Source organism: Megalobrama amblycephala, linkage group LG17 (genome assembly GCF_018812025.1).
Source record: "Megalobrama amblycephala isolate DHTTF-2021 linkage group LG17, ASM1881202v1, whole genome shotgun sequence".
Classification (NCBI taxonomy): domain Eukaryota; kingdom Metazoa; phylum Chordata; class Actinopteri; order Cypriniformes; family Xenocyprididae; genus Megalobrama; species Megalobrama amblycephala.
The window spans coordinates 40,474,589-40,498,844 of NC_063060.1; the positions used below are offsets into that span (position 1 = coordinate 40,474,589).

Sequence of the window (24,256 nt, forward strand, 5' to 3'; positions counted from 1 at the left end):
TTATGTTTTTCTTCCATATTCCTGTTCATGTTGCTGTATTCTAGCTGTTTTTGATTATGGGAAACTATGAAAAAGACAAAACATTGAAAAAACTTGTACAGTTGTTCAGTCCATATTGACCTTTTGTGACAACATGCCCCAATGGCAGGTCATGGGGTGTTTTCATTTAATTTAAACAGTAAAATAATTATGGAAAACAAGACAATTCTAAAAGTTAAAACACAATTTACCATTCATTTCAATTAAAATCTACTTAATTCATAATAAAAATACTTTTAAAAGTTTAGTTCACCCAAAAATGAAAGTTCTGTCATTAATTCTCTCGGATATCATCAAAAATATCTTAAAGGATTAGTCCACTTTTAAATAAACTTTTTCCTGATAATTTACTCACCCCCATGTCATCCAAGATGTCCATGTCTTTCTTCAGTCGAAAAGAAATTAAGGTTTTTGATGAAAACATTCCAGGATTTTTCTCCTTATAGTGGACTTCAATGGGCACCAAACAGTTGAAGGTCAAAATTAGTTTCACTGCAGCTTCAAATTGTTCAACACGATCCCAGATGAGAAATAAGGGTCTTATCTAGTGAAACCATCGCTCATTTTCTGAAAAAATTTGAAAATTATATAAGTTTTAGCCATAAATGCTCATCTTGAAGTAGCTCTCTTCTTCTTCTCCTCTATTAGAATTCCAGCAGTGTAGACACTGCTAAGTGTATTACTGCCCTCCACAGGTCAGTTTGAACTAATTGTTATATACTATTGAACTAGCATATTGCATATAAAAATTAATTCAAAACTTTGACCTGTGGAGGGCAGTAATACACTGAGCAGTGTCTACACTGCTGGAATTCAAATAGAGAAGAAGAGAGCTAGTTCAAGATGAGCATTTATGGTTAAAACTTATATAATTTTCAATTCTTTTCATAAAATGAGTGATGGTTTCACTAGATAAGACCCTAATTTCTCATCTGGGATCGTGTAGAACAATTTGAAGCTGCAGTGAAACTAATTTTGACCTTCAACTGTTTGGTGCCCATTGAAGTCCACTATAAGGAGAATAATCCTGGAATGTTTTCATCAAAAACTTTAATTTCTTTTCGACTGAAGAAAGAAAGACATGGACATCTGTGATGACATGGGGGTGAATAAATTATCAGGAAAAGTTTATTTAAAAGTGGACTAATCCTTTAATTTGTGTTCCAAAGATGAGTGAAGGTCTTATGGGTGTGGAACAACATAAGGGTGAGTAATAAATGACATTATTTAAATTTTTTGGGTGAACTAACTCTTTAAGAGGGTTGTGAACCAAGTTTTTAATACCAACACACATGCTAACGTTCAAAAGTTTGGGGTCAAACAAGATATTTAATGCTTTTGAATTCTCTTGTTCAAGTAAAAAATACAGTCAAAATTTTAAAATTGTGAAATTACATTACAATTTAAAATAACTTTTCTATTTTAATTTACTTTAATTTAAAATGTAATTTATTCCTGTGATCAAAGCTGAATTTTCAGCATCATTACTCCAGTCTTCAGTGTCACATGATCCTAATACGCTGATTTGCTGCTCAAGAAACATTTCTTATTATTATAAATTTGGAGAACTGTAGCTCAAACTGGCGCTAACAATCCCAAGGTCGTGGGTTTGATTCTCAGGGAAAGCCAGAACTGATCAAATATCTGCATGATAAGTTTTTCAAGGTTCTTTGATGAATAGAAAGTTGAAAAGAACAGCAGTTATTTGAAATATAATTGTCACTTTTGATCAATTGAATGCATCCTTGCTGAATAAAAGTATTTCTTTTAAAAACATACGACACCAAGATTCTGAACGGTAGTATATTAAACCGCTGCTTGAGGAAACACACACTTGTGTCATTTTGACAAAATCAAAATCAGCCTTTTCTTTCACTTTGATATTTAAAAGCACTAAAAATACTTCACCGATATGGGAGTGTCAAGCAGGGCTGGGTCTGCATTCTATCAGTGTATTGTGTTAAACGACTTGAAGGACCAGTTTAAGATCTTGTTAAGCAAACAGCTGTTGCATGCATCTCATTTCCATTGCAGTTCAGCAACTGTAAAAGAATGTCACTCTCAGCATGATGAAGCTTTCCACCGACTCACTATGAGTTTTCAGCCATAATAAGCAGCACACTTAGCAAATGGAGGTGAGAGCCACTCCCACCTCTCAGTGAATGCGCTCTGGAGAGAGATGGGCGTTTGTTTGTTTGTTTCGCAGGATCATGACGAAACCTGAAGACTGAGGCGGCGCCTCCTCCAATACAAGAACCTTTGAACACTGTGACACTTGCTGTTTGTCTTTATTGCTCTCTTCTCCTCCCTTCTTTCAATTACTTATAACATCCTCCCCCACTTTTGTTCACATTCCCCTTCTCTTTCTTTCTCCACAACAGATTAGCTCTGCATTACAGACAAAGAAGCAAAAGTTGGTTTTATAAGAAACTAACCATCATCTTTTGACCATTTTGATTAATAATAACTGCATTATGCCTCCCTGAAGCTGCAGTGAGATGTGAAAAACAGCAGTTCTCTGCCTCCATCAATCCCAATGAACATATACAGCAGCCAGATATAAGCAGCTTAAGCAATGGAGGAATGTACTGGCACCTGCTTGTCCCCAGCAAACCACAGTGTTTTTGTGTGAGGGGCGACCCGAAGGATTACAGCAAGAATTTCAATTTCACAGTCTTTAGCCCTGAGCTTGAACCCAGAGTCAGGCTAGCAAACTCCAAACGGCAGCAGTAAAATATCTGTTCTGGAACCTACTCGTGTTGCATTCATAATTTTAATGACATTTAACTGGGTTCTGCTTCAGCAATGTGTGGAAATAATTAGAATTTGCTGCTGGATTGTGGAATGATTCTGTGAGGCAGTTGGAAGGCCATGGTGTTTTGATACCTGCTTATTAGGTAAGAGAAGAACCGCAGGACAAAGGTGGACTGAAATGAAACTCCTCCCATAGTCTTAAGGGCAGGGCTTGCATTGAGACGAGACAGATATAGACTGCTGCCTGTCAAACCTGTTGTAATTTCTGATTTCTCCAGACAAGTTCAGTTGCCTACTCTGTATTTTGAGATCGCTCGTGTTCTACTCAACTGCCAAAATGATGGAAGAAGTGTCTATCTCTGTTGCTTATGATGCCCACATTATTGACCAAATGTCAGAGGAGGAGATCCTGGCTAGTCTAGTGGTGGAGTCTCTACCAAAACAAGTGGTAAGATCAGCACCCTTGGACCTCATGTTTGTCACATGTTGATTTGAAGCTGGCATGCTGGAATTTTTAAAGGAGTAGCACAACAGTCACTTTATTTATTGATAATTTATTGTTAAAACGTTTACTCCTTTGTGCTCGTAAACAAATATTATATACAACATTATAATATATACACACGTACATATATTATATATATATATATATATATATATATATACACATAACTTTAATGCCTTTTAGATTTTGTGCAGCTGATACGATCTTAAAGTTATATAAATATTTGAAGTGGATCAAAAGAGTTCATCAAAGTTGTCCTAAGAAGAAGGTTTTAGGACAACTTTGATGAAAGGTTTTGATGACTACTGTACATTACTTTCATGCCTTTAAGATTTTGTGCACCTGATATGATCTGAAAGTTAAATATATAATTGAATGGTGGCCAAAATTATTAGAATGGTAAGATTTTTTAATGTTTTTAAAATAAGTCTCTTCTGCTCACCAAGGCTTCATTTATTTGATCCAAAATACAGCAAAAACAGTAATATTGTGAAATATTTTTACAATTTAAAATAACTGTTTTCTATTTGAAGATATTTTAAAATGCAATTTATTTCTGTGTTGGTAAAGCTGAATTTTCAGCATCATTACTCTAGTCTTCAGTGTCACATGATCCTTCAGAAATCATTTTAATATGATGATTTGATGCTTAAGAAACATTTCTTATTATTATCAGTGTTGAAAACAGTTGTGTAAAAAAAAATTTTCAGGATTATTTGATGAACAAAAAGTTCAAAAGAACAGCATTTATCTGAAATACAAAGCTTTTTCAACATTATAAAAGTCTATACTGTCAATTTTGATCAATTTAATGCATCCTTGCTGAAATAAGTATTAGTAAAGGTATTCATTTCTTTAATTTCTTTACAAAAAAAAAACCTCTTACTGACCCCAAACTTTTGAACAGTAGTGTTAATGTTACAAAAGCTTTATATTTCAGCAGCAAATCAGCATATCTTGAATGATTTCTGAAGGATCATGTGACACTGAAAACTGAAGAGTAATGATGCTGAAAATTCAGCTTTGCCAACTGCATTTTAAAATATATTCAAATAGAAAACAGCTATTTTAAATTGTAAAAATATTTCCCAATATCACTGTTTTTACTGTATTTTGGATCAAATAAATGAAGCCTTGGTGAGCAGAAGAGACTTCTTTTAAAACATTAAACAATCTTACCGTTTTAATCATTTTGAACACCACTGTAATATATATATAATAAATGTAAAAAAAATTTTAAAATGTAATCGATAAAATTGCAAGAAATAATTTTAATATCATTCCTGCAACTACGAATTTATTATATAACCAGTAGGCCTATTTATAAGATGTTACATTCCTTTCATGCCTTTAAGATTTGCATACCTGATATGATTTGAAAGTTTCTGAATCTTCTTTTTAAAAGGTGCCATCTAAAAAGCCAAAATTAAGAGATAACCAACTGCAGCAAGAAGACCCACTCGACAAGTACGAGGTAAGAGATCACACCCTGACGAAAACAAAAACCTTCCATTCTTCGCAACAATCACATCAACAAAAAGCTCTTGCATCATTTAAACTATGCGAAAATTGCATAATCATGCACTGAATACTTAAAGGTTATATATTTGTGGCATTAATGTTTTTTTTCCTTCCAGAGAGAAAACCGTAAGCTTCAGGAAACCAGTTTGCGACTGGAGCAGGAAAATGATGACCTTGCACAAAAACTTGTCACCAGCAAGATTGCGCTGAGGAATGCTTTAGATCAGGTCTGTCAAATTATTACCAGTTGTCATGCATGTCATATGCAACAGGCCGGTTTCATTTTCTGTTTTATATGCCGTGCATGTTTAGATAGATCTGGTGTGTTTTTCAGACTGAGGACCAGGTGGATGAATTAACCAAGGAGCTTTTAAAAACCAAACAGCTTCTGAAGATTACAGAGGAGGAGAAAAGAGGAAAGGAGGAGGAGGCTTCACAGGTGCTTTAACATCACTGTGTTTGAACAGTCTGAGCTCATGCTCTGCCCTTGTCTAAAGTATTGATGTGTTCGACAGCTGAAAGAGATGTTTAGGAGAGAGCTGGACAAAGCAGAAGCAGACATTAAGAGATCAAACAACATCATCGCCGACTACAAGCAGGTAAACATTCAATTACACATTCAATAAACATTGTTGCATTTGATGGCAACGTTCAGCCCATTTTCTTGCGTCTTTTAGATTTGCTCCCAACTGAACACTAAACTTGAACACCAGAAAGCTCAAGCAGACAAAGAGCTGGCAGTTATCAAGGTAAGAAACAAACTGACCTCAGTGCAGCTTTACCTTAACTATCAGTCTTACTGTAGTATCATGTTTCTCCTAAAAAAAGTCTCTTTTCTCATATATACTGTATGATATATTACATTACTTCAGAGCAAGATGCTGGAGTGTGAGCGGTGCAGACATATCTTTAGCATGGATGGATCAATTCAGCTGTGCTCTGAGAGTGAAGATACCTCTGCTCAGGAGGAAGTGAAGGCCTCTCTCAGAGAACAGGTCCAAGAGTTAGAGAGAGAGCTAGTCCAGACCAAGCTACAAATGGTGGAGTCCAAATGCAAGATCCAAGTAAGACATAAAATCAATAATAGAAGTGGTCTAAATATTAAAACATGTACATATATCTTCTGTGAAAGTCTCATGGCCAAAAAATGTTCATCCAATCATTGCATTCAGTCCGAATGTAATGATACAATGTCCTCCTGCCGGTCAACATATGTATTTCCATACCTCCGTGCACACGCAGACATCAAACGTCATGAGCGCGTTCTGTAAGTCCGAGCATGGCAAGGAAACAGCAGCCGCCTTTTACAGTTCCTCCTGAACCAAAACAACGAGCTTATGCTGCTTTCACGCAATGTCGTAAATGCAATTACAAGATGGCAACCCGTGATGTTCTACCTGGAGCTGTTCATGTCCTCAGACTTGGATTTATGCGTTTATAAACACCTAAATTAATCTGAAGCAGTCAGGTGGTACAAGTAAGAGCTCTGTACGTTGTTTATGTTCGTTATTATTGTAATGTTTTGTGCTTTTAGACATGAGGTAATTTAACGCCATCTTGTCTCGTGACGGTTCGCAGACTATGCTGTGTGCGTCAGGGTTGCCAGGTTTTCACAACAAAACCCGTCCAATAGACCCTTTTCACATTTCCAGGTTTCTCTGAAGCGGAAATCGTCATAATTGGGTAAAATTGTGAATGACAGACTTGATTAAATATATTTTTGTGTTTCCATTTGCACAAATAGCAAAAGAAAAACTCAACAATAGTGTTTTCACAACTTTCAAAAAGAGTAAAAAAACAGAGCGATTAACAGCATTCAGAAGAGATAAAGATGTCTTTTTTACTGTCACTCCCATTGCTGCTGTATTACAAACACCCTCACAGTAGTGTTAACTAAATTTTTGTAATTTAATGCTACTCAAAATTAGCCCAAAACAAGCTCAGTCGCGTTTCAGTGGGGGTCCCCTGGTAAAAATTGCATTCCGGAGGGTAAAATATGCGTTTTTGGTGGGGTTCCCCTGGTAAAATTAGCATTTCAAGGGCTAAATATCATGTTATTTGGGGTCACTTCAACCCGTGGACATGAAAAATAACCCGTGGCGACAGTGTTAAAGTAGCCCAATTCTAAAGGAGGTGTTGTTTTGGAGATACTCCCAAGGGAGGGTGGGATCTCATGCTTTCAAAGCTAGCTTGCTATTGCTAGCCTCTTCGGAATTGCATACCCTAACTTTAAAAACTTAAAGTTGTATAAATTAACATTAGTTCATTTATTGCGAATAACATGATTTAGCAATGAACAAGAGTACATTTATAAATTAACAAATGCTGTTAAAATGGTTGTTCATTGTTCATGATATGCATTAATGAATTGAAGCTTATTATTAGTTAACCCAAAAATGAAAATTCTGTAATTTATTACTTTATTACATGTTGTTCCACACCCGTAAGACCTTCGTTCATCTTCAGAACACAAATTAAGATATTTTTGATGAAATCCAAGAGGTATATGACTTGTCAGACAGCAATGTAACTGATACTTTCAAGGTCCAGAAAGGTACTAAAGACATCATTAAAACAGTCAACATGACTACAGTGGTTCAACTTTAATGTTATGAAGCGATGAGAATACTTTTTGTGCACAAAAACAAAACAAAAATAACGACTTTATTCAACAATATCTTCTCTTCCGTCATTGTCCGTAGGTAGTTGCCGCAGTAAGCACAGTGAAGGCTTCTGTGTTTACGTCTAAATGCCGGCTAAGTATTGGCCAAAGTTTGATCACGTGATCAACACGATGCATGCATGCGGCCAATAATGAGTCGGCGTTCTGATGTAGAACCTGGAAGAGCTGGACGTAAACAACATATGAGAATGACACAGAAGATAATATTTAATAAAGTCATTATTTTTGTTGTTTTTGCGCACAAAAAGTATTCTCATCTCTTCATAACATTAAGGTTGAACCACTTGCAGTCACGTCGACTATTTTAACAATGTCTTTAGTACCTTTCTGAACCTTGAAAGTGGTAATAATGTTGGATTTCATGCTCACGGATTTCATCAAAAATGTGTTATATTGCTGTCTATGCACGAGTCATATACCTCTCGGATTTCATTTTTGGGTGAAGTCTCTTGTTAATGATTTTAAATAGATACTTTTATGCTAAAAACAGTATCTCATTTTCATCTTAAGGAGTTGGAGCACCAAAATGCAGTTGTGACGACTGAACTTCAGGCTGCTAAGAACACATGGCTCAGAAAAACTCTGGGCTCTTTCAGGACAGTTGCCAGCGGCCATCAGAACTCCTCTCAACCAGATTCTGCCTGGAGCCCCACAAATAACCCCCATTCCAGCTGGGTCACCAGAAGGCTCTCCTGGGCCCATCGAGAAGGGAGAGCGGCCAAAGTATGAAAAGGAGTAGCATAGGCCTTCTAGTGGAGAAGAAACGTATTTCATGAGAGCACTCCTGGAATAAGTCTCACAAATGATGAGAAGGCTATTCTCTCAGACCTTAAGGCCAGTGACATAAACATAGTCACAATGTTATGACTGAGTCTGAAGAACTAGTCTGACCAACTAGCAGTTAGCCAAGGGGTGATCTGAAAAGTCAAATTAGACCAATCTACCTTACTTTAAAAAAGTTATGATCAGTCTTAAAGAAAAAAAAAATACATGACTAACTTTTAAGACAAATCTAAGAAGTTTATGCAACTAGCCACAGAGGACAATATCCACCTTATTTTTAAATAAGATCAAATTTGATGTGTCTGGCTTCTGGTGTCATCCACTTCCAGATATTTTTAGCTGTAAAAAACAGCTTGTTATGCTGCTTGATATTGCAAACTGGTGTTTCTTACTCCATATTATTTTAATGTATTGTTGTAATTATAAACACACTGGTTTCTAGCACTTTGTTATTCTTCTAGTTATATACATATAGTGGCTAATGAACCAGAAGTCTTACACATTTACATAAAATAGCTTACTTCTGCATTGCAAAATAAGGTGGATAGATCTGTATGGTTGTAAACACTGGGAATGAGAGGATTTTTTAAAGAATGGCTGATAGCAGGAAGAAATATCTGCACATCTAGAGATGAGTGTAACATATCAGTTGCTCTTAAGGCAATCTTACATGAAGAATATGAAGTTTTTGTATTACTGTGAGTTTAAGCATACACTGCAAAAGGTGTTTTGCAAGTTAACCTAAATATTATGCTTCTAAATGAACTGGTTTTCATTTAATTTCATTAAATCAACCTAACTACATAAGGTTGCATAAACAAAAGTATTTTTTAAGGTTTAGAACAAGTACAAACAATTGACTTTGTACACGTTGATTGTTGGTACTGTACAATGTGAATGTATTTCTTTCATTATCTTCTACAACAAATAAACATTATGAGACCTTTAATAAGACCTTTATTTCAATTCTAAACCACAGATTGTTCTCTCAAACTGAGAATAAAGCTTTGAATATTAGACATGTGGTTGCATGTTTTGAATCACAAATAGTTTGCATGTTCATTAGAAATGTAGAAACAGTAGAACAGCAGAAATGTCAATGGACCTTACACAAACAGATTAACTTGTCAAGGAAAACAATAGGAATATGTGTGTAAACAAAGAGATACGATTTGCTAATACTAATATACATCCAGAACCTTCTACTCAGACTTCTCCTCTGGACAGTAAAGATCATCAAAATAGCCCTCAGCAGCTCTGAGTATCTGAACAACAGCGTTCAGAAGCAGTATGTCAGTTTGAGGGTCTATTTCCAGTTCTTGGCAGTAGTTTTTCACCGGGATCACAGCAGACAGAGAGACTCCAAGCTGAGCGCTCACCTCCTGCACCTGTCACAAGTTCATCAGAAATACAAGATGTGAAACAGAACAGTACAGAATACTGACTAAAAGTCATATACATTAATTTGTACCATTTTGTTGATATAGTGGCTCTGGTAGACATTTTTCAGGTCTTCCGCCACTAAGGGACAGGCCTCATCCACCTTAGTCAGCAGAACCAGCTGAGGAACACCTGAAGTACAGAACAACACCTTCAACGCTATCAGATCCCAGAGATCATTATCCTATGGGTGAGGTAGCCCTAAAGATTTATTCTAATTGTGCAATCAAACTCCACAAGAGGGTCTCTTGAGAAAGGGACTTAACCTCAAGTTGCTTGAGAGAGACTGTAAATCTAATCATCATTGTTAGTCACTCACCCAGCTGGTTGGTCTTCCTTCGAAAAACCGCTAACTTGTCGATCATTTTGTCAGAGAGGAGCTTGACTTTGCAGGTGTCAATCACATACACCACACAGTGAATCTTGTCCTTGAAGTCAGGAGATTTACGGAAATGAGGGGAGTCTGGCTGTATCGGCATCGATGGGTTAAACTAAGAAGAAAAAAAACATGTAGAATATCAAGACTGAAAATATTGAATAAAAAAAATTAAAGCATATTGTAATGTCCATTTTTTTATTCCTGTAATAGCTAGTAAAACATCTGCCACACCTACTGCGGTAACTTTTATGTTTACCATTTACCTAAAGATCTCACCTGATACTTGTCTTGAATGTGACCCTTCAAAATACTGGCGAAATCCTCTACATCCAGACCGCTGTTCAAACCCTCCTCCAGACCCATTGAGTCACACATAGTGAAGGGAACATGGCTGACACCGCTGCCTGGCTTTATGTAATAGGTACGGAACTGCATGGCACACATTTTTACCAATTATTTTTAATGCATTTATACATTTTGTTCAACTAATCACAATACTTCACACCATATTTTAATGCATAAAATATCAGAGGTGTAATCAAGGTATATTTCTACCTGAGTAGTCAAACTGGTTCCAGCAGTGCCAGTGTTGGCCTGGATGCTCACATAACCCTTGAACACAGAGTTGATTGAGTTGAAGAAGCTTGATTTCCCAGCTCCAACAGGACCAACCAGTAGAATCCGAGCCTGTTTAACTGAGCTAACAGAAGGCTTCCAGCCCGAGATGATGCTCAAGAGAGCCTTCCTTCTCCTAAAAACATTATTATCAGAAACATTTTGTAAAAGATGATCTTAAAATAAAGGCAAAAGACCAAATTAACATCTGAATTGTTTTTAAGAAGACACTGAATTTCATTTGCTTCACTCACTCAGAGTTCCACTGCACATTTCTCCATGGTTTCTCCAAGAGTCCTCCACAGTCTGGTGACAATCCAAACCAGAGTAAGCCAGGTATTCACACAATCATTATTGAAAGTGCACTATTCTCTAGGCAATTATGTTTAATATTACAAACCTTCAACTCTGTACACCTCGCATTCTGTCAGCTGTAAGTCATTCCCATGCATCCTCTGTGGATCGAAATTGTATGGAGATGCTGGATTACTGTAGACAGTGGCTGTACTATTGTAAAGAAACACTAAAGAACCAAAGTATGGACCACTGTCAGTGAAAGCATACTGGGGATTTTCACAGAGCACACGGAGTGGATCTTCTTTAACCTCTTTGTCATTAAAGCTGAAGAGAAAAGCTTTGTCATCCACAACATATCCACCTGTTTGACCATAATCTTTGCTAGTAAAAGCTCCAAAAACATATCCAGACTTATTGTAAGCTACAACAACAGTCGGTCCCTGATTATTGCACTTTTGGTGAAATATATTGATATTGTAGCCATGCACACTGGCTTTAAACAGCAGGCTGAGGCTGGCATGGTTGAACAATGAGCAGAGCTTCTTCTTCTGCCATTCGATCAAGCTGGATGTGATGGTGCTGCTCATAATGACCTGAAAAACATTCAACCAACATTTTTAAAGCATGCTGCTTATATAATATAGAATATAATATGAAGTTCATTTAAAAGTATTCTGAATATATTGTATACAGAATTGTAATTGAATATAAAATAGGCTATTGCCAGTGCAACGATTATTGCCCACACCCAAATACATCCGAAACGATTCAAATATTTCAAAATGTCAAATTATATTAAGTTTGCAAATGATCTTGCAAAACAAACAAACAAACATTATGAAATCAGCTCACGTTAGAACAAGTCGTCGGAAACGCCTGCTTTCTTTCCCTTGGTTGCTCGAAAGTACGATGTCTCGTTCGCGAGCGAGTCGGCTTTATGAGTCGACTCCTGTAAGTGAACGGTGAGAGTCGGTTCCCTTCTGAGAGCCGTTTTCTTTTTTTGTATATTAATATTAGACAGAATAATATGATTATCATTTCGCTACACTGCTCAGCCACACGTCATACACTAAGTGAATGTTATTTTAATGTGTGTGCACGTGCGATCACGTGATGACATTATCCCGCCGTTCTTGAGATATAATGTTCAATACAAAACTGTTTTGTTAAACAAAATTTAAGGTTTAATATAATTACATTGAATAATTTAAGTTAAATGTGTGCGTACATATCAATCACAGGCTAAACATTACTAAATTTGGCTTAATTTAAAAAGCCAGAAGTGATACTAAATGAAGAGTCGTTTTGGGAGCTGAAAGAGTCGGCGCTTATTACTGAGCTGAGCCAAATGATCCGGTTCCCTAAAAAGATTCGGAAATCCCATAAAATTACTTTCGTTTTTACGGAAACGCACCTTGCAATAGGTCGTACGTCACAAAAATGAAACCTAACACAACCACAATATTTATATTATATTTACTATACAAATAGGATATGTACTTGTTCTCTAAAATGCTTAGCCTGACAGCAGATTCTTGTAAATAAATAATAAAATTCAATACCAATTAATTTTGCAGATGGCACTCAAGACTTTCTGTCCCTAATAATAATGAGAAAAAAACATCATTTCTGTCAGTCAAACAGCAATTTCTTATATTTTGATCCTTAAAATAATGACAAATAATTTCTGTAAAATCATTTTAAAGAAATAAGCATCTGAAACTAAATGTAACCTCACAGGTGAGTGATTTTAAACACTTTACTTAGGCAGTAACTTAAAATACATTATACACATAAAAAAAAAAAAAAAACACAGGAAACCCAATATTTACAATATAGTAGCCAGAAAAGAGACGCTGGGTGTGCATCAGAAAAACTGGGTGTGCCGCATTTATTGTCAGATTAATGTGCAAAACAAAATTTTTTTTTTTTTTTGCAATATGTCTATTTATGTGTACAATTACGTGTATTCTGTGTAGTATGTGCATATTGTGTGTGTTGAATGTTGCTCCTGGTACAGTCTGTGAAAACAAATTTCCTATAAAGAATGAATCTGAATGGCTTGAAAGAAAATGAACCAAAAACACAAACCACAAACAATTAACAATACTTGAAAACTCCAGCATAAAAGGGCAGCTAATGTTAACGATTAATCAACAAAAATTAGTTAAAAAGGAGCAAAGCTTGTTTGTGGGGTAATGGCTGGTGAATATTTCCTCCACCCTGCTACGCTTTGCTTCAGCGACCTTTGACACTGGAAACAAGATATTTAATTTACCATCAGCCACATCTGCGCTTACATTAAAAATAATAAGTAGCACATGTGCACAAGGGCCTAAACACATACTCAGAGAGATGAAAGGAGTAATGAGAGAAATGCACCCAAAGCACAGACTGTAACAAATATAAATGTGATTATCTAAACAGAAAGATATGATTTGCTAATACAAATATACATCCAGAACCTTTAGGTCTGAAAGGGAAAAGAAAGCTTTACTCAGACTTCTCCTCTGGGTTGTAAAAATCATCAAAATAGCCCTCAGCGGCTCTGAGTATCTGAACAACAGCGTTCAGAAGCAGTATGTCAGTTTGAGGGTCTATTTCCAGTTCTTGGTAGTAGTTTTTCACCGGGATCACAGCAGACAGAGAGACTCCAAGCCGAGTGCTCACCTCCTGCACCTGTCACAAAACAATTCAGAAACACTCAAGAACAAGATGTGAAACAGAACACTCTCTATAAAGTCATATACATTCATTTGTACCATTCTGTTGATATAGTGGCTCTGGTAGACATTTTTCAGGTCTTCCGCCACTAAGGGACAGGCCTCATCCACCTGAGTCAGCAGAACCAGCTGAGGAACACCTGAAGTACAGAACAACATCTATGGGCCTGTTTACACCTGGTCACTTCATGCATTCTCTCTGATGGGATATCTCTCCGATAGCGAAAAGACAAGGTGTAAATGCCTTTCGAAACACTTTCTGGACGGATTTAAATCTCATCACTCAAACCATTTCAGGAAGTGATCTGAAATGCATTACAAATGCTGGACAAGTGTAAATGCATCTGGTTGTTGAAACCACATATGCAAATTTTACTAAATAAACGTGTGAGAGCATGTTATAGGCTATATGATGGCAATGTGTGTTGCAGCAGTGGCGTCAAATCTGGCTATAGCATGTCATATGTCAGATGAGTAGCTGAGTATCTCTTCAGCAAGCCAATGTGCAAACTGCCTCAAATGAAACTGAAAGCATGTCGCAGATGCTCAAAACACAATCATGTTCATTGAAAGTAGTGAGACTAAAATCTTACTATGGTAAGAAAGAGTGCTGATGTCACTTTTTCTCCTATTGTGGTCTTTGTTCTTGAAATTAGCTGATGATAAGTAAAATGCACCGCATCTGTTGCTTTTGTTGACGTGAACGCATATAACGCAGGAATTGAAGATCAGTTTTATATCCATTTTGCAGAGACATATTTATGTGGTCAAGTGTAAATGGAACAGTTGTGACAAAAGGGACAGCTATCTGATCAGTAAAAATGCATGAAGTGACCAGATGTAATTAGGCCCTTAAATGCTACCAAATCCCAGGGATCATTATCCTGGGTGATGTAGCCCTAAAGGTTAAAGATTTATAGTTGTTGAACAATCAATCCCCACAAGAGATGCTCTTGATAAAGGGACTTAACCTCAGGTTGCTTGAGAGAGGCTGTAAATTTATTCCCATCATTTAAATGACAAAATACACTCATGTCACTTGAAATTAATTCAAATCTGTTTCATTATTGTCTGTCACTCACCCAGCTGGTTGGTTTTCTTTCGAAAAACTGCAAATTTTTCAAACATTTTGTCTGAGAGAAGCTTGACTTTGCTGGTGTCAATCACATACACCACACAGTGAATCTTGTCCTTCAAGCCAGGAGATTTACGGAAATGAGGGGAGTCTGGCTGTATAGGCATCGATGGGTTAAACTAAGAAGAAGATATGTCAAATATCATTAAGATGTTAGACAGAAAATACTGAATAAAAAATTATAGTCCATCTTTTTTAATCTCCATCTTTTTTTCCCTGTAACTAGCTAATAAATCAATAAGCCCTGTGAAGCCATGGTTTACAGTGAATTTATAACAGGGGCGTTGTTAGGCATTTAGGCATTCCTCTCTCAAGATCCATAAAACACTGCTTCATGAAGCTTCGGATCATAAATGAATCAGTGTGTCGAATCAGCTGTTCGGAGCGCCAAAGTCTCGTGATTTCAGCCGTCGGCAGTTTGACACGTGATCTGAATCATGATTCGACACACTGATTCATTTGTGCTCCGAAGCTTCCTGAAGCAGTGTTTTGAAATCGGCCATCACTAAATAAGTCGTTATTTTGTTTTTTTTTGGTGCACCAAAAATATTCTCGTTGCTTTATAATATTAATATTAAACCACTGTACTCACATGAACTGATTTAAATATGTTTTTAATACCTTTATGGATCTTGAGAGAGGAAATGTCATTGCTCCCTATGCAGGCCTCACTGAGCCATTGGATTTTAACTAAAATATCTTAATTTGTGTTCTGAAGATTAATGAAGGTCTTACGGGTGTGGAACGACATGAGGGTGAGTAATAAATGACAGAATTTTCATTTTGGGGTGAACTAACCCTTTAATGAACAAAATCAGTTGAGAACAAACATATATTTACATTGCTAAGACAGAGTCCTTTTAAGACAAGTAATTTCACTTAGTGGCCATCTTTGAAATATCGGGCATTCAAGTGCAGCTTCTATCACTTTGACTGTGTTCCATTCCAATTTTAGACACACTTGCGAACTTCCCTAAGCACTTCCCCTTAGGGGAAACTGAAACCCTGTCAACATTTTTAAAGTGAGGGAGCAAGTGTACACTTCAGGCAGCTCCATATACCACAATGCAACACGATTGTGACATCACAGCATAACGCTAAGTTACCCCACTCTATGATAAATTAATTATTTTTTTGAATATTTAAAACAAACCAAACACACCAATATACATATAGAATGCTGCATTAAACGATTTTGTATTCTATAGTATTCTTATTCTATAGTCTTTGCAGCAACATACACACTCAGTGGTGCAGCAATAGAGGGTATGCATCGACATCACTTTCCCGCCAGAACGCGCTCCCTCAGCTGGACTGAGTGGCAAAAGAACCTGCTGCATGACTGGATTTAATAGGGGAAACTGTGAAAAAGAGGAATCGTGTTTCCTGGCATTTATATGTGCCTGATTTCGACGCCAGGGAAATACATAGGCCTAAAGCAAATCTGCCTGTGAATATTTTATATAACTACAATATAGGTAGGTCTAAATCCGCGTAATCACTTATATCAATGTTATATATATCGTCATATTGTCCAGCCCTAAAACTTGTAGAGTTTTTGTCAGTGTTTATTTAAAATATCACAATATATAACAATACAATATATACGGTATGATTTTACCTCAAAATCCAACAATTCGACACAAAATGATAACTGCAAAACCATGTTTCTCTGCTGGGGTTCAGTTGTTTCTGTGAATTGCAGCAATACATTTGCTTCTTTTTTCTGTATCGGCAGTCTTTAAAAATATACCTCAGATTTTGTGTCAAAGCTATTTGTACAGTCAATCACAAAGCTCTTTCCCGTTTTGGATGTGTTTTGTGTGTTTTTCGCGGCATTCACGTTCAGTCTTTTGCCACTCAGTGGGTGTAACCGCGGTCATAACGGTCGACGGTGACGTCACGTGCATACCCTCTATAACTATGTAATGCAGTCAGAATTTTACAATAGCTTTGAATACGGCTCAACCAATCAGAATCAAGGGCCAGAACTATTCGTTTTATAAAACATATTCTAAACCTATTAACTATTATGTTTACCTTTTACCTAAGGTTCTCACCTGATACTTGTCTTGAATGTGACCTTTCAAAATATTGGCAAAATCCTCTACATCCAGGCCGCTGTTCAAACCCTCCTCCAGACCCATCGAGTCACACATAGTGAAGGGAACATGGCTGACATCGCTGCCTGGCTTTATGTAGTAGGTACGGAACTGCATGACACAAATATTTAGCAATCATTTTCAATGTGGTACATAACTAATCACAATACTTCACACAATATTTCACTCTGTGAAACATCAGAGATGTAATAATCGAGGTATATTTCTACCCGAGTTGTCAAACTGGTTCCAGCAGTGCCGGTGTTGGCCTGGATGCTCACATAACCCTTGAACACAGAGTTGACAGAGTTGAAGAAGCTTGATTTCCCAGCTCCAACAGGACCAACCAGTAGAATCCGGGCCTGTTTAACTGAGCTAACAGAAGGCTTCCAGCCCGAGATGGTGCTTAGGAGTGCCTCCTTTGTCCTAAAAACATTAATAATTGTCACTGTCAAATTCCTTAAGCACTCTTAGGGACACAGTAAGTCAAAAACATTTAGTAAAAGACATTGATATTAAAAAACAGAAATCAGACCAAATTGACTGAATTACTGAATCTGAATAAGTTTTAAGAAGACACTAAATTTGGTTTTCTTCACTCACTCAGAGTTCCACTGCACATTTCTCCATGGTTTCTCCAAGAGTCCTCCACAGTCTGGTGAAATCCAAACCAGAGTTATTCACACAACCATTATTGAAAGTGCACTACTCTCTCATAAATTATCTAAAAAGTAGCACAAAATAAAACAAACCTTCAACTCTGTACACCTCGCATTCTGTCAGCTGTAAGTCATTCCCATGCATCCTCTGTGGATCGAAATTGTATGGAGATGCTGGATTACTGTAGACATTGGCTGTGTTATTGTAAAGAAACACTAAAGAACTAAAGTTTGGACCACTGTCAGTGAAAGCATACTGGGGATTTCCACTGAACACACGGAGAGGATCTTCTTTAATCTCTTTGTCATTAAAGCTGAAGAGAAAAGCTTTGTCATCCACAACATTTTGGTTTGTTTGACCATAATTTTTGCTAATAAAAGCTCCAAAAACATATCCAGACTTATTGTAAGCTACAATAACAGTCGGCCCCTGATAATTACACTTTTGGTGAAATGTAGTGCTATGGTAGCCATGCACACTGGCTTTAAACAGCAGGCTGAAGTTGGCATTGTTGAACAACGAGCAGAGCTTCTTCTTCTGCCATTTTTTCAAGCTGGATGTGATGGTGCTGCTCATAATGACCTGAAAAACATTCAACCAAAATTTTTAAAGCATGCTGTTATAATGAAATGAAAAGTTTCTTTAAAAAGGATTTTGAATAATATGTAGGCAACTACATACAGTAAAGTACAACATACAGATAACCGTCCACACCCAAATTCATGTGAAAGGATTCAATACAAATTGTCTCATCATAAATATGTAAATATAAAATATAAAAATGCATTTACCTAGCAAAAAATGAAAGCAAAATAAAAAAAGTTACGAAATCAGCTCACCTTGGAATGAGACGTGAGATTCGTCTGCTTTCCTTTGGTAACCTGAAAGAGATTACTTTCTTTTTTACTGAAACTTAACGTCGTACAGATCACAAAAATGAAGTGGCAGTGCAGGATTGCTTTAACGTGATATTTCCTACAAACCAGTTGAGCACAAAACCCCACCCAGGAACCAAGTTCCTTGAAAATGTATTTTGAAAAATATGTAAGCAACTAGATACAGTACAGTGTGGTGTGACAGATTACCGTCCACATCTGAAAGGATTCAAGTAATTTAAATTGTCACATCATATAATGCATGCAAAAGAAATGTAAATATGTAAATATAAAATATAAAAATGCACAAAAAATCTGGTTAAGCGCAAAACCCCACCCTGTAGTTGATTCCAACTCAATTATGAAGTCACATATTAAGTTCGAACAACTGTAACAACATAATGCAGTCCCATATTGATTGATGATGCAGTCAATATGGGACTGCATTATGTTCTCCAGCATCTGGACAGACCAGGGTCTTATGTGAGGATCCTGTTTGTGGACTTCAGCTCTGCTTTTAACACCATTGTCCCATCACTCCTCCAGCCTAAACTAACTCAGCTCTCCGTGCCCACCTCTGTCTGTCAGTGGATCACCAGCTTCCTGACAGACAGGCAGCAGCTAGTGAGGCTGGGGAAATTCTCATCCAGCACCCTCACCATCAGCACCGGCGCCCCTCAGGGCTGTGTGCTCTCCCCACTGCTCTTCTCCCTCTACACCAACGACTGCACCTCTAAAGACCCCTCTGTCAAGCTCCTGAAGTTTGCGGATGACACCACACTGATCGGCCTCATCCAGGACGGTGACGAGTCTGCTTACAGACTGGAGGTTGAACAGCTGGCTGTCTGGTGCAGTCTTAACAACCTGGAGCTCAACACGCTCAAGACAGTGGAGATGATCGTGGACTTCAGGAAAAACCCACCTGCTCTCCCCCCACTCACCATCATGAACAGCACTGTGACTGAAGTGGAGTCATTCAGGTTCCTGGGCACCACCATCTCCCAGGACCTGAAGTGGGACAACCAGATCGAGTCCATTGTGAAAAAGGCCCAGCAGAGGTTGTACTTCCTTCGCCAGCTGAGGAAGTTCAACCTACCACAGGAGCTGCTGAAACAGTTCTACTCTGCCATCATTGAATCCATCCTCTGCACTTCAATTACCGTCTGGTTCAGCTCAGCTACCAAATCTGACCTCAGAAGACTACAGAGGGTAGTCCGGTCTGCTGAGCGAATCATTGGCACAACCCTCCCCACTCTCCAAGAACTGTACTTATCCAGAGTGAGAAAAAGGGCAAAGAAGATCACTCTGGACCCCTCACATCCAGCACACTCCCTCTTTGAACTGTTGCCATCCGGTCGACGCTACAGAGCCCTGAGCACCAGAACGACCAGACACAGGAACAGTTTCTTCCCTCAAGCAATCCATCTCATGAACACTTGACAAACACGGAACACACAACACTATTACATATTATTTACTTAAAACACTTATTTATATCTCAATTTGCACACATAATTGTACATACAATTGTCTATAATATATATTGTCTTTTGCTTTTTTTGCACTTTGTCTATCTTGTAAATTTGTATATTATTATTTTATTCTTTTTATTATGTGTCTTGTCTTGTCGCTGTTACTCTGTTGCACTGTGGAGCTTCTGTCACTAAAACAAATTCCTAGTATGTGTAAACAACATACCTGGCAATAAAGCTCTTTCTGATTCTGATTCTGATTCTGATTCTGTAACTACCAAACAGCTATTAAAGAATGACAAATATTTGCAAATGGCAGTATTGAAGTATGAAATTAACTGACTTTAACGCTCGGGAACACACATGCATCATTTGCACACTCATGCACACACCATAACAGCTGCTGCCAACTCTCATGCATTCAGTGCAAATGACACTGTAGGGATGCACTTAGTGTTAATTTTGTCAACTATTTTTTTAATTTAGACTTAGTCCTGTGTCTGTAACGAAACAGGACTCAGGCAGGGATCCATTTGCAAGCTTTATTAAGAGTGAGCGTGGTCGTACAGGCAGGGCCAAACAGGAACAAACAGGAATAGCAAGGGACAGGCAGAATCGTGGTCAGGATACAGGCAGTAGATTGGGGCAGGCAGATGGCTATCACAGGTCAGGAAACAATACACAGTCCAAAGGTAGGCGGCAGAGAATCGTGAACGTGTAACAGACAGGATCGGTAACAGACAGGCAGACAGGGTAATAATGCTCGGAATTGTACACAGGGTGAAACAAGACTTTGCCATGAGGTGGTGTGTGAGTGAGTCTTAAATAGTCCAGATAATAAGCTACAGCTGTATGTGGCAAATGATGATTGGTGTGGAGTGTGCATGTGACTGGCAGGGAGGATTATGGGAAGTATAGTCCAGGAACTGACAGGAATTGTGACATAACGCCCCCCTTCCGGAAGGCGCGTCCTCGCAACGTAAATGGCATAGACAGGGGGGGGGGTGCATTGGAGATCTATTGGTAGACGGGAACGGGGTCTCCAATGCAGGTCCAGGAACTCGGGCAGCCATGGTGGGTCAGGTGCCACGGGCAGCCACGGCGGGTCAGAGGTCGTGGGCGGCCATAGCAGTTTGAGAGCCTTGGGACACCAAGGCGGGTCAGGAGAGTCGTGCAGCCACGGCAGGTCAGGTGGCTCGGGCAGCCACAGCAGGTCAGGTGCCGTGGGCGGCCATGGCGGGACAGAGTCCATAGATGACCACGGTGGGTCAGAGTCCATTGATGGCCATAGTGAATTAGAGTCCATAGGCGGCCATAGCGAGTCAGAGTCCTTGCCGGCAGGGCAAGGAGCTCGGGTGTGGAGTCTGGAGCTGACTCGGCGAAGACTGGAGCGGGCTCGGTGAAGACAGGAGCAGCCATCTTGTCCGTAGACACAGGCGGAGCGGCCATCTTGTCTGTAGACACTGGCGGAGCGGCCATCTTGTCCGTAGACACAGGCGGAGCAGCCATCTTGTCTGTAGACACTGGCGGAGCAGCCATCTTGTCCGTAGACACAGGCGGAGCGGCCATCTTGTCCGTAGACACTGGCGGACTTGAGTGCGTTGCAACCGGCGAACTTGAGTGCATTGTAACTGGCAGGCTTGAGTGCCGTGACTCTGGGCGATCAGCGGAGACGTGACGTGACTCTGGGCGATCAGCGGAGATGTGACATGACTCTGGGCGATCAGCTGTGGCTTGACTTGGCTCACGAAGATCAACGACGGCTTGACTTTGCTCATGGAGATCAACTGTGACTTGACTGGGCTCATGAAGATCAACTGTGACTTGACTTTGCTCATGAAAATCAGCGGAGACATGGACTGGTGTTGTTGTGATGGTGGCCGCCATTTTGTGAGTGTCCTTTGGTGCGGCGGCCATTACGTGATTAAGTGAGGTGTCGCATTTCTCCGCGACACCCACAGTAAATAGAGAGCCAACAGACAACAAAGCATAATCCATAAAGCAACTAAGTGATGAATGCGGTCCCTCTTGTCTTAGTTTGTTCTGGAGAGGTTGGTTAACTCCATCACAGAAAAAGTCTATCAGTGCACAGTCAGGCAAATCTGAATAATACGCAATGTCCAAATAATCCTTAATGTAATCCTCCAATGATCTTGGTCCCTGCTTCAGCCATAACAACAGTTGTGGATTGTTCCTACCGGTCCATGGTAGCTGCTGGATCTTTGTTTAGGCGAAGTCTTCTGTAACGAAACGGGACTCAGGCAGGGATCCATTTGCAAGCTTTATTAAGAATGAGCGTGGTCATACAGGCAGGGTCAAACAAAATAATGTCTGTATGTATATGTGCAAGCCCGGATTCCCTTACTAGTAACCATAGAGACATGACCAAAGTAATATCAAAGATGGCAACATCCATAAAACTGAAAAGTCTTATCTAATCACTTTTGACACCTATCAAATCTTCATTAACCGACAGCAGCTTCACTGTAAACATGCGCTAGCTGGACACATTTAACCGTTGCACTCGCGTCTCATGTCCTTTGCAGTGCTTCGCGCATGACACAGCATTTGAGTCGTGAATAGAACACAAAACTGATTGGAGCGGTTCTGGTGGAGAACAGTGACTGGATCTAAAACCTTGAGATAACACACAGCTCATATCTAGCTCGATGTAAGTCACTGAAAGTGACACCACACACAAAACCCCTTAGCAGAGCAGCTCTCTCGCATTGTATGATGTGACACACAATTAGTTGTCCAGTCTCAAATTATTCAGTTGGTAGTAATAGCAGCAATACGTCATCTTGGATTGGTGGGACTGGTTTTTGGGAAGATGAACTTATATCAAGATTCTGAATATCAAGAAATTGAAACATTATTTAGAATTTGTTTTACAAGGGAACAGTGTGATATGATATGATATGATATGATATGATATGATATGATATGATATGATATGATATGATATGATATATGATAGGAAAGAAGGGAACGGTGGTGGCTGTGCAACAGTCATTAAACGAGAAATACATACTGGGAAAGGGAAAGAATCAAGAAAATATTGTGGTGGAGATGTGGAGTAGGGGACAGGAGATAGTGATTATAAATTATGGTGTATTAGGGACTTAAATACACATAAAACACTTTGGGGAGGGAGGTACATAAATGGTAATGGATAGTGGAGGCTCTAAATTAGAGGAAAGGGAGCTGGTTTGTTTGAATGATGCAGACTCATGGGAAGGGAACAAGGATAGATGTTCATATGGGAATTGAATCTGTGTTGGATTTGACACTGTGTCAACAATTTGCCTAGAAAGTGGGATTTATGGGAAGAATCTAGCATTGGGAGTGATCACTACACCAGTTATTACAACAGTGGATATTGAGACACATAGAATGTTAATACAAGGAAGAGAAAGATGGATATTTGAAAAAGCAAATTGGGTCAAGTTTGAGGAAATATTGTGAGAAAAGAGTGGTAGCACTTGACTCAAACCAAGAAACTGACAAGAGTTTGTGCAACAATACTTGAGGCAGCATTAGAATCAATACCAAAAAGCAGGTAAAAAAGGAAAACTGTTCATGGTGGACAGCTAAGTGTAGTGAAGCTGTGAGAAACAGAAATAAGGCATTTATACTTTTTAACAGAACACATAATTACACTCAAGCAGTGGTGAGGAGAACTATAAGACAAAGAGGAAGCTGGCAAAGATTTTGCAGTGAAATTGGAAGATCAGCCTAGTAGATATGATAAAGAGAATGGAAGGTAATAGGAAAGAATGGGAATATCCTGTATCAGAATCAGAAGGCGAAATAGAGGTAACAGACAAGGACGAAGACAGAAATGTTGGTAAAAGCAACCGAGAGCTTGGAAAGAAACTATAATAATTCCTATCAGGAAGTATGGAAAGGACCCTTCAAATCCTTCTAATTATAGCTCTAACATCGAATCTTTCTAAATGTATGAAAAGGATGGTAATGGAATAGTTGACATATTTAAAAGAGAGGAATAATAAGAAAATACCTTAGAAAAGGAAGAGGCACAATGGATCCTATTGTATGTTTGGAAAACAAAATTAGAAAAGCAAGGATAAATGAAGAATCATTTATAGCAGTGTTTTTCGATGTTGAAAAGGCATATGATATGATGTTGAAGGAGGGTCTTCTGATAAAATTAAAACTGATGAACATAGAAGGAAGGATGTTGAATTGGATAAAAGATTTGATGGCAGACAGAACTATACAGGTAAGAATAGGGAACAAATTGTCAAAT

General features: G+C 38.5%; 3 protein-coding genes across 5 annotated transcripts; 1 reads left to right on the forward strand and 2 right to left on the reverse strand.

The window, feature by feature from the left end:
• The first annotated feature begins 1,858 nt into the window (after window positions 1–1,858).
• On the forward strand, window positions 1,859–9,075 carry rabgap1l2 (RAB GTPase activating protein 1-like 2). Of its 3 annotated transcripts, none has more exons than XR_007180982.1 (8): window positions 1,859–3,241; window positions 4,704–4,772; window positions 4,936–5,046; window positions 5,154–5,258; window positions 5,335–5,418; window positions 5,497–5,568; window positions 5,692–6,307; window positions 8,013–8,148. XR_007180982.1 is itself a non-coding variant. In XM_048164367.1 (8 exons), exons 1-8 carry the CDS (start codon window positions 3,131–3,133, stop codon window positions 8,229–8,231), a joined length of 963 nt encoding a protein of 320 aa, XP_048020324.1. In that variant the 5' UTR covers window positions 2,948–3,130; the 3' UTR covers window positions 8,232–9,075. The 3 variants fall into 3 exon arrangements, 1 of the variants encoding a protein (XP_048020324.1); XR_007180983.1 differs by having other exon boundaries at window positions 5,692–6,296; window positions 8,013–8,144; XM_048164367.1 differs by having other exon boundaries at window positions 2,948–3,241; window positions 5,692–5,883; window positions 8,013–9,075.
• A 150-nt stretch (window positions 9,076–9,225) lies between these two features.
• LOC125251359 (interferon-induced protein 44-like) lies at window positions 9,226–12,018 on the reverse strand. The gene is made up of 8 exons (XM_048164359.1): window positions 11,869–12,018; window positions 11,120–11,609; window positions 10,974–11,025; window positions 10,660–10,855; window positions 10,381–10,533; window positions 10,045–10,216; window positions 9,757–9,857; window positions 9,226–9,673 (listed from the first exon to the last, which is right to left on the reverse strand). Exons 2-8 carry the CDS (start codon window positions 11,601–11,603, stop codon window positions 9,488–9,490), a joined length of 1,344 nt encoding a protein of 447 aa, XP_048020316.1. The 5' UTR covers window positions 11,604–11,609; window positions 11,869–12,018; the 3' UTR covers window positions 9,226–9,487.
• Window positions 12,019–12,761: 743 nt separating this feature from the next.
• LOC125251362 (interferon-induced protein 44-like) lies at window positions 12,762–18,588 on the reverse strand. The gene is made up of 8 exons (XM_048164363.1): window positions 18,476–18,588; window positions 17,729–18,218; window positions 17,580–17,631; window positions 17,207–17,402; window positions 16,935–17,087; window positions 14,822–14,993; window positions 13,779–13,879; window positions 12,762–13,695 (listed from the first exon to the last, which is right to left on the reverse strand). Exons 2-8 carry the CDS (start codon window positions 18,210–18,212, stop codon window positions 13,510–13,512), a joined length of 1,344 nt encoding a protein of 447 aa, XP_048020320.1. The 5' UTR covers window positions 18,213–18,218; window positions 18,476–18,588; the 3' UTR covers window positions 12,762–13,509.
• Between the last annotated feature and the right edge of the window lie 5,668 nt (window positions 18,589–24,256).

What these genes read in the sequence shown, in the direction of transcription:
- rabgap1l2 (XM_048164367.1), top strand. Translation starts at nt 3,131, where the DNA reads ATGATGGAAGAAGTGTCTATCTCTGTTGCTTATGATGCCCACATTATT. An exon ending in AGGAGGAGGAGGCTTCACAG is followed by an intron (nt 5,259 to 5,334) that starts GTGCTTTAACAT and finishes TGTGTTCGACAG; the next exon opens with CTGAAAGAGATGTTTAGGAG. An exon ending in TCATCGCCGACTACAAGCAG is followed by an intron (nt 5,419 to 5,496) that starts GTAAACATTCAA and finishes TGCGTCTTTTAG; the next exon opens with ATTTGCTCCCAACTGAACAC.
- LOC125251359 (XM_048164359.1), bottom strand. Translation starts at nt 11,603, where the DNA reads ATGAGCAGCACCATCACATCCAGCTTGATCGAATGGCAGAAGAAGAAG. An exon ending in GAACCAGTTTGACTACTCAG is followed by an intron (nt 10,534 to 10,659) that starts GTAGAAATATAC and finishes TGTGCCATGCAG; the next exon opens with TTCCGTACCTATTACATAAA. An exon ending in AAGGAAGACCAACCAGCTGG is followed by an intron (nt 9,858 to 10,044) that starts GTGAGTGACTAA and finishes TCTGTACTTCAG; the next exon opens with GTGTTCCTCAGCTGGTTCTG.
- LOC125251362 (XM_048164363.1), bottom strand. Translation starts at nt 18,212, where the DNA reads ATGAGCAGCACCATCACATCCAGCTTGAAAAAATGGCAGAAGAAGAAG. An exon ending in AAAGAAAACCAACCAGCTGG is followed by an intron (nt 13,880 to 14,821) that starts GTGAGTGACAGA and finishes TCTGTACTTCAG; the next exon opens with GTGTTCCTCAGCTGGTTCTG. An exon ending in GCCACTATATCAACAGAATG is followed by an intron (nt 13,696 to 13,778) that starts GTACAAATGAAT and finishes GTTTTGTGACAG; the next exon opens with GTGCAGGAGGTGAGCACTCG.